Consider the following 10,277-nt stretch of genomic DNA (forward strand, 5'->3'; position numbering starts at 1 on the left):
CTACATCCTTCTTTTGATCTCAGTGTCGTGTGTGCAATTATAGACCACTTTGAGAAGGTATGTAAGACAAGAAATGTCACTACTAATCAGGTAATGTGAAGGTTCATTGTGAATGACACTACAATGTACATATACATTAAAGAAATTCACCTTTACAAAATAGCATAGATGTGTGAATTGTGATGGGCTGGATTGTGATAAATAGCACTTTTTGTATGCTTAGGGCAGAGAAAGAATTGTAACATAATATTTAAAATTTCTCATTACTCCAATTACATATTTCTAAATCTCAACTACAGACTTAATGCAGTTACATATTCTTTTAGAGAATACTTAATATTTTTTAAACAGTTTGCTCGGCTGGCATGCTAGTTAAAGTTTCAGATTGGGAACATGTACTATATATATATATATATATATATATATATATTTATTGTCTTCTTTTAAAGATTAATGGAGTCAAAATAAAATGATCAATTTACATTTTGATCAATTCAACAGTTGTGTATAGTAGTGTAATTGAATGACTTATGTCAGTTTACTTTTTTTTATTGAACACATTGATGGAATTGAAAGGCAATCAAATTATTTATAACTAACATAAGTCTTTTTGATCACTTCTCTGACATTAATACTCTTATCAGGGTTACCAGATGAAGAAGACTATGCTTCTCATAAAACATCATAAAATCAGCATGCAGAGCCTATTGATTTGGTTGTTTTGGATTCTAGGGAAAGTCCCCCGGAGGTCTTTACTCAGTCACTTTGAGCTCCTAGGTCATTTTCACTGGGATAAGGTATTTAATTAGGTGATGCAGAGGGAGAGAGATGTATTGGGTATTAACTTTACTGGCTCTAATAAACTGTAAAAAAAAATCTAATTAGTCAGTTGCAGAACTTGATTTTCATCCTTAACAAATTCCAATCATTCTCCTTACAGCTTTACCTACACTGACACAGCAGTTAACAGCTCCTCCTGGCTCAGTACTGGAATTAAACACTAGAGTACTTCTGCATATCACTGATTACAGTCTGCTATAACATAAGTCAGCTTCAAACCATGTTGTTGGCTGACAACACAGCAATTGTGTGAACAAAGTGTTGTCAGCCTTGCCCAGAGTCTTTTCCTAAACTACTCTCCACAACATACCCCCCAAATAAGAACTGGAAAAGCTGATAACTCTCTGAAAACAAGACACATGACAGCTCTGAATTCCTGACACGATCATCAGGATTCAGCATACAGGTATATTCCTGGTAAACCTTAGTAAAGGACATAAAAGGTAGTAAAGGAATTACAGCATAGCAAAATATGTACATTTCTATTCAGTTCAACCAGAAATGGTTTGGTGGGTGTTGATTTTTTTAATTCTATAAAATATCATATTTAATGGCTATGTACTAAATTTCAAAGATGTATTATATACAGTGTTATTTAATCAATGAGGAAAGGTTGCTAAATTTGGAAAAACATGAATTTCTAAATTGGATATCTTTCACCAGATCTAAATGAAAATATTAAGGAGATGCAACAAAAATATAAATTACAGTTCCTATAATTTTTTTTTCCTGAAGAAAAGCATCAATTTGTACTTTATTTCATCCCTACTCATTGATCACACTCTCGTTAGTGATTTGGTGAATTTCACAAAAAACTTAAATATTTAAGCTAAATTTTTCTTCCTATGTATGTATAAACCCCTTCCTATGTCAGGGCTCATCTACTCATTTGTGAGATGTAGGAGGGCTTGCACTAAGAGTCCTCAGAATGCTGCCTTTTAAGCTGCAGAATGCATATAAAAATCTGTACCTGTAGACAGAAGCTGACAACCTTCTGTATAGAAGTGTAAGACTTGTCATTTATGACCATTCTTTTCAGTTTTGTTTACTTATACAAATTAATGTAGATACAAGTATCCTTAAACATTGCATTCCATCACATTTATTATTTTCTTTTCCTACCCCTTAACCTCATCCAGATCACCTAACATGCTGGCTGGTGATCTTCTAGCCTTTAACCAGTTATCTACCCATGGTTAGTAGATTCATTCTCCCCTAGTCCATGCAATAAATTCAGAACCAGACTTTGTATGAAACTCTTTAGCAAAATATAGATATTTAACATTTATGCACCTTTGTGGTATAGTCTTTTCCACACAGGCAGCAGTTCTGGGATAAAGGAAGCTAACACATGATAGAAGACAGTATTTTTCCTTGGGATTACTAGACAGGAAGTACTTTGTGTGTTGGAAAAGATAACTCCTAACTATTCAGCATACATTAAATACATTTGGTATCGGCATGTTGCAACTGAAACATTTTCACTTTATATACAGATCTCATTGAACAGTTTTACATAAAACAACTTGCAATCTATAACCAATCATTCTTTTCAAAGAAGTTATCTTGCCAACTATATTTAGAGCATTTCTTTGTGTGTTTGTTAGACATTCCTTAAATGTTTATTATAAGGTTGATAACTTGGATGAGTCAGGAGCTGCCAAACCTGTTACTGGCCTGTCTGGTCTTCCTCTACTGATACACTTTACATATAAATGACAATGGTTTCTGTAAAGTGTTGTGTTTTATGCTGGCCTTATATAAATACATTAAAAGAATAATAATACAGAGATTGTATCAAAACGTAAAATACAAAAAGTTTATTTACATTTTTTTACACATACATTTCAAGTTTTGCTGATTGTGCTCAGTATCAGTTTATGTAAACTTGCTGGCCATGGGAATTCAATGATTTAAAGTTAAGAGTCTCTGGAACACATCTTGGAAGAGAAATACCTGTTTGTCACCATTTTAACATCCAAAAAAGGAAACGGTCCTGCACAGTAATGATTCTTTTTCATGCTGGGTAAAACAAATTCCTTCGGTATGGCCTTAATTGGCAGAGATTAGTGCAAATGTAGCAGCAGATCGGGACTTCACTTGTGCATTTTAAACTATTGCATGCATTAGTCAAATCTTCAAACAGTAACCTTTTAACAGATGAGAACATTTTATCTTACCACCAATCAGGCCTGAATGACTATAACTGTACTTATGTAGAATCTACAGTATAAAAGCAATATCATAACAGTTCAAGCTGTACTAATCAACCATGTGGTTTTTACTGTATTTCCTTATTGCAAGAATTCCACCAGGGCAGCAATCATATAATTACTATATCAGTTTCTTTGTTTAAAACATGCCTGATGTGCTGTACATTAAAAAATTATTAGCACACGATTTTTCAATTTTGGGTTTGGAACATAAGGAACATTGATTTTTAGTATTTTGTATGTCTACACAATTATATTTAAAGGGATTTCCACACTTGTTACTGTATGTAGAAGCATCTCACTAATCTTTCAGGACCCAAGTCATATTCTGGTTACAGGTGAGAAATAACAATTAAGCTGATTCCATTTACATATAAGTATGAAATCAGCAGTGTGTAAAACTCATTCTGGCCATATACATAAAAATATAATGGCTCAAATATTTAAATAAATACAAAATTGACAAGTTTAAGGTATTTTAAGTACATTAACAACGTGAAAATAACACATTGATGGACTAAAAACTAGTAAATTGATGTGGGGGAAGTATCATCTGCAAGAGCAGGGTGAGAGCACAATAGGGCTACCACCAAGGAATAAAGACCTCTAATATCATAAACCTATACAGCTCATACATAAAATATACCCTAGAACAAATATAAATGTAGTAGAGTCCCAGCAGTACATCAGCAGTGCTTTGCCACCTCGCAGCACTCTGGGCTTACAATAAGACTACAATTACAAAAAAAAAAAAAGCACCGACTTCCTTGTGCTGCATAAATGCACCTTATGTCAGGTATTGCAATAAGGAAGACCACTGAAAACAAATGGGCTGTCCTAATGTGCAAAAAAAGACGTGGCCCTTGTTTCATACCCAAAACAAAGTTAAAAGCAATCTTCCTTGTTAAAGCAATACAACATAAAAAATATAACTCTAGTAGAGTTGGGGAGCTTTACAACCTCTGACTATTGTTTATTGCTGCCTGAGTCCCCACTGAGATCTAACCTCATTTCCTGTCCATGTAAAAACAGTAATTGAGGAGTAATCTTCATGGAAATTCAGAAAACATTTACTAACGGTCTGATGGTATAACCTTGTGCCCATTTAACCAAATTAGACAATTTTGGCTGAAGTTGGTGGGGTTTATAAACCACTTGTAGCTGAAATTCAAGATAGTTTGTAATGCTATGTCTTGTAGTGTTCTCCCCAGTCCCTATTATCCAAGCAAACCACCATGACTTTTCAGAAACCACCTGGGCGTTTTTGAGCAGTTACTGAAAAGTTGAGTCACAATACAGGGGCAACCACCCACCTACAGCTTCTTCCCACCCAGCTTAAACAAAGTCTGGGGGAAAAAACTGGGACTGTATAAATCTTTAATTGTTTAGCCTCTAGATATTCTAGTCCCATTATCAAATTAAGCACATATAGCTGATATTAGGTCGCATTAATCAAAGTCCAAACCAACAAGGATTTTTACAGCAACCAAATGATTCCCTTCATCTCCAAGCCTGTACTGAAAACAAGGTAGCTGGAAGCTGACAAGGTTGCTTTGAACAAACCTGAAGAGTTCCCCATTAAAAACTCTGATAGCTGAAATTGAAATGAATGATGCCTATATTGGTGCCTCCTAGCAAAATATTATTATATATATTATAAATATCACTAAACTTATCAGAAAAAATGTTCTTGGTGTGATAGGGTTTAAATTAGGCCTATAATATCTAATATATTATGATGTAAGATAACAGAGTTAAAAAAAATGACCTTGAATTTTTCAACAAAGTATATCTATTTACTTTGGCTTTAAATCACAGTATGGTACAGAAGCTAATATCATGTCATGAAAGTTGAACAGTCATTTTGCAGACTATACCTGACTGCTGTAAATGGAAAAAGACAGAGATTACTTATACTGAGCGTCAATATATTAGTCTGACAACAGGGGAAATGGGATACATCTGCTGCTATGTACATTTTTTGCATCATTAAAAGGCTATGTTTGTGCTAAAGTAAACTTTCCTGATCTAAGGATTGAGATAAAACATTTGTTATGCTGTAAGACACTTATGTAGGTTATATATTGCAACTGGGAATAAGGTGGTTTTTGTGCAGCCCCAAGAAAAAAAACTCCTAATTTAGTTTTACAAAATAGTTGAATGCAGAGTTAAATGGTAAACAATTGGTACAGAAGTTTTTGATTTTTTAGAAAAATGGAAGCTCAAGGAAGATAATAACCCTACATAACATTTAAGCCAAGCTGACTTTAGGACTGGAGCTGGAGGATCATTGTGGGTATTATCTGGAGCCCAACCCATAGCGATTGCCAGCATCAGTTTCCTGGCCCCAAAAATGACCTGCAAAAGTATCTGACAGAGCAGGGTGCATGACAGTGGAGATGAAAACTGGAACTGTGTGACTATGGCAAGTTTGTTTCTTTGCCTGGAGAACACAGGAATCTTGGGTTTTTACTGGTTCCTATTCCGGTCTCCTTCAATGACCCAGTAAAACGACAAGATTTTAGCACAGCTTGCAGGACATAAAGCATAAGCCCTGGTATAGTTACAAAGCAGGTTTTACTTTATTTTCCATCTTCAGTCAAATGTATACATTTGTTGTTAGGGAGCTCTGCAAACTGACCCTGCCTCAGTCACTGTAAATTTCTCTTTCCCTTATTACAGGATGGTTGTTTGCCTTCCATTTTTGATGTTGTGGTTTGAGAAAAGCTGCCAAAGATGTTTTTCTATTTATCTGACTTGACTTGTTCTGCGTGTTTAAATGGTAAGCGGTATTTAAGGTGCGAGAAGCAAATATAGTTTTACCCTTAGGTGCTCCTAAAAGCTGCCATACCTCCCCAGATGTGTTGCAGTTCAGGTATTGCCAGGCCCTCTTTCCACTGTTGTCCCTTAACTTCACATTCACTTTGAGTTTTTCTACTAACATGGCAGCCACTGTGTGATGGCCATGAATAGCAGCAATGTGCAAAGGGGTGTATCCACCATTGGACTTTATGTTAAAATCAAGTTCAACTCCTGCCTTTTTGGAACCAGCTACAAACTTATTGAACATTTCAATAGCACCATGCTTAGCAAACCAGTGCAGAGCTGTGTAACCAGAAATAAAATCTTTCCGTTGAGCCAATTGGGGGTCTTGACTAAACAATCCATAGACCTGCAGCCAAGACCCAGAAGCTGTCATAACAATCCAGTCGTGTTCTGTTGGGTCTAAGGGTACTGTTGAAGATTTATAATTAAAGGACTTTTTAGGCAAGCAGTCCACATTTGCTTTCAGTTCATATTGTGCTTGATAAACTTTTTGGTGTGTAGGATTTACAAGAAACGTGTTTACAGGGTTTGTTGATAGAAGCATGTCCACGTCGGGCTGTGGAGGTACCAGAACAATATCGGGAGGTCTCTTAGTGCGTGATGGGTGCCTCCTCTTTCTAAAATCCCTATCGATTAGTTCATCATCTGAGGAAGACATTATTTCCTGAAAGCGAGAACTCGCTCTGTGCTTTGGAGGATGCTTAGCTAGCTCAAACATGATAGGTGCTTGATCAGTGAGGAAGGATTTAACAGCATAAGGGGATTTCCTTGCATCAGCCGGAATGCTAGATTCTGCTTCGCATGCCACTAGAGTATCTTTGGCCTCCAGTAGATCCCCACTTTGCAGTTTGTCATACTGTTCAATAATACTAAGGAACTTTCTGTTTGGGGGACACCTTCTGGTGTTTTCAGATTTCTCCTTAACGAACTGAGCATATTTTTCAGTGTTTGAATCACTGGAGAAATCCTCATCATCTTTGTGCTCAGTGTCACAGTCGCCTCCCTCACCACTGTCACTCTCCTCACTTCCACAACTTTCCTGATCCACAAAGTCTTCCAAATCCTGCAAAGACAGTTGGCACCTGATGCTCTTAAAAACAGGCATTTGGCACATCCACATGTCATACATATCATTAGGAAGCAGAGGTGGTGAGGGGCATGGACTGGCTAGTTGATGATATTCCAGCTGTACATCTAGAGGAGTGATGCTTGATTCATGAGGGAGCAGCAGGGAGGAGGAAGGGTGTGTACAATCCATGAACCTGGAAGAAGCTGTGGGCTCCTCATAAACGCCATGAATTTTCTGTTCTTTTATAGACTTAGGCTGATCCTCTTGTTTTGCATGTACCTCCTGGGGAGAGCTACCATTCAAGTCACAATTTGAAGCCAGTATCTCAGTGCATCCAAGTTTTTGTTCTTGCTGACCCCTGTAGCTTTCACTTACAAAAGGAGGATTAGCTGCTTCAGATTTACTGTCTCCACCAGGTAGGGGTCCCCAGTGTTCACTGCCACCCAAGGAAGGTGATCCAGGCAATGAAGGGGGTTCAGCAGAGGAACAAAGGGAAGAATTCTTGGAATAAGGTGCTGAGAAGTTGTCTGCAGGATAATAGTCCTTGCTGTAAGGAGAGGATGTGTTACTAGGGGGTTCAGAAGTCTTTGTGGTGGCATTACTGGGTGAGGAAGAGGTCTTAGAAAAGGGTATGGAAGAATTACTGGGTGAAGTGGTCTTGGTGATGGGTAGGGAAGTATTAGTGGGTGATGATGAGATCTTGGTGGATGGTATATAAGTATCACCTGGTGAGGAGGTCTTGGTGGAAGGTATGGAGGTATTACTTGGCGAGGAAGAGGTCTTGGAGAAGGTTATGAAAGTATTACTGGGTGATGATGAGATCTTTGTTGAAGTTATGGAGGAATCACCGGGTGAGGAGGTCTTGGTGGAAGGTATGGAGGTATCACTGGGTGAGAAGGAGGTCCTGGTGAAGGGTATGGAAGTATTGGTGGGTGAAGAATTCTTGGTGGAGGGTTTGGAGGTATTGGTGGGTGATGATGAGGTCCTGGTGGATGGTATGTGGGTATGGCTGGGTAAAGAGGTCTGGGATGGTATGTGGGTATGGCTGGGTGAGAAGGAGGTATCACTGGGTAGTTGGAAAGAAGTCCTGTAGGCAAGCAATGTCTGATTGTTGTCATGCAGACAGATATTCTTGTTGGGTAGATAGGAATGGCTGACAGGTGATGAGTTGTTGCTGGGGGGTGATGTAGATTCCCGATCTCTAGACACAGATGTGTGTGATGAGGAGGGGGGCTGAGATGAGGGCAGTCTTATTTCTGGGTCGCAATGTTCGGTATAATGACCGATCTGTCCATGAGAAGTCGGGTTAATCTCCCCGGTCCAGTCGGGTTGGTGTAAAGTTATGAGCAGCCCCTGGTATTGGTGAGCCGGGTGATTGCCTGTAGTGTGTGCGCTCCATCCCCCTCCTACCTGGGCTCCATGCAGCACATTGCAGCCCATCTCATCCCCATTGTTGCTGAGCTGATCGTGGCTCTCCGCTCCCCCCGGGATTGTCAGCTCCTCTCCCAGCAGATCGCGGTACCGGCTCCTCAGCACCACGTACTTCACCGCTCCCTCCGGCTTCACCACCGCCACCGAGTTGACATAGCGCTTAAACCTCTCCCTGCGCTTCAGCAGCTGCTCGGCGGCAGCCTGGGGGTCCCTCAAGAAGTGCTTGAAGTGAGCCAGCAGCGAGGCATTGGGCACCTTCCCTCCTCCCTGGCAGAGGAAGTCCAGCACCTCTTCCTGGCTCAGCTCCTTGGCCATGCTCACCTTCACGGGCACAGGTCAGCCATGGCGGCAGGTGACGGCCAGCTATGTGACTTCAGCCTCGGCACCTAACTTCAACTGAGCCGCACCTGCTCCGCCAGCTCCTCCTCTCTCCCGGCTGAAGGGCAGAAGATGGCCTTTGCCTCCCGAACACCCATCTCCACCCTCCAGCCCCCGCAATGAATAACAATTCCCTCCCATCTGGGCGAAGCGGCACGATAGATGGAGGCGTGCTACGAGGGGCGGGGCCTGGAGATAAAGGGGCTGGGCTGGACGAGGCACGCCTCCTCAGTGCAAGGTACGGCAAGGTGCGCTGTGCTCACCGCCTCTCATTATCCCGCCCGCTGCCGGTCACATCTGCTTGTAGCTGGAACAATGACACACTTGTCTGTATGGCCACAGCAACAATTCCTACATACACCGTGCGGGGTGAGGTGAAGGCCATGGCATAGGGCTGAATGGAGTCCTGGAGCCCCAATAAGCCCCGCCTACAGGGTATATATATCAGCCGTGCCCACTGTGGTGCCAGCTACTCAGCAGCAATGGCTGAGGTGACAATACAGGAGGATGTGATGGAGATATGTCTGTATCAGCACAAGGACACCTACACATGGTGTACAGGTTACATCCATAATAAAGTGATACAGCTCAGGACATAGGGGTGACCCAAAGCTGAACACCAGGCTCAGAAATACATACACAATATATGTAAATATTACCTCAGAAATTACTTCAAAGATTCATATTGTTGTCTAGTTGTGTACTGATAGTAAAATAGAACAAATGATGCCTGCACACACAGCCAAATAGATCATTGGTGTCACCTAAACTGACCCGAGAGGCCCAAAGTGCTGAAGAACCCTCTGGAGAGACCCTGGGGTACCACAGAGCCCTGGTTAGGAAACCCTGAAATAGTTCATTTTACCTTAGCAACATCCTAAATTATGGAGCCTTTGTCTTTCTTTCCTAATGGAGTGTTTCCCATGTGTAGAGAGAAGCTTCCTCTTTTCCTGTGTCCATATTTCATCCACAGTTGTCCTGTTCGGTGTAGTATATATTTATATATATATACTACATATATTGTGTTACTTTACACCTTTCATCAAACATCTCAATTATGCCATTCGTTATTTGATGGCCATTATAACGATACAAACATGAAAATAGAGGTTTAATTACTGATTTTGCTTATTCTGTTTGGTCCATCAGTGCAGGGTTGGGTGGTTTATCTGCATACTTGTGCTATGATGTCTTCATCATTCTTATCTTAGAGAGTTGGGAGGAATGTGTGCCTACAACCTCATAGATGTTATTTGCAGTGTGAGATCATGCAGGGATGTCCGCTGCTAATATTACACAAAGAAAGCTCCAGGACTTTGTGCACATATATAAATACAAATGCCTCTTTCAAAGCATCTGGGATCAATGTCCACCATCTGGGTCAAAGAGAAAACAAAGTTTAAAATGTCTCAATGACCAATGTTGCTTTACAGGATGAAACAGGTACATGTGTTACAAAAGGATATTCACGTCACTAAAAATATCCATATTACTTTTGACTGTGTGACCACCACAAGTTA

The 10,277-nt window shown here is 40.1% G+C and overlaps 1 protein-coding gene across 1 annotated transcript; it reads right to left on the reverse strand.

Annotated features, from left to right (window-relative positions):
- Positions 1–2,645: 2,645 nt before the first annotated feature.
- On the reverse strand, positions 2,646–8,841 carry SOWAHB (sosondowah ankyrin repeat domain family member B). The gene has a single exon (XM_072405484.1). The coding sequence runs from the start codon at positions 8,692–8,694 to the stop codon at positions 5,701–5,703; it is 2,994 nt and encodes a 997-aa protein (XP_072261585.1). The 5' UTR covers positions 8,695–8,841; the 3' UTR covers positions 2,646–5,700.
- Positions 8,842–10,277: the final 1,436 nt, after the last annotated feature.

The sequence above is a fragment of the Pyxicephalus adspersus genome, chromosome 3, assembly GCF_032062135.1.
Source record: "Pyxicephalus adspersus chromosome 3, UCB_Pads_2.0, whole genome shotgun sequence".
NCBI lineage: Eukaryota > Metazoa > Chordata > Amphibia > Anura > Pyxicephalidae > Pyxicephalus > Pyxicephalus adspersus.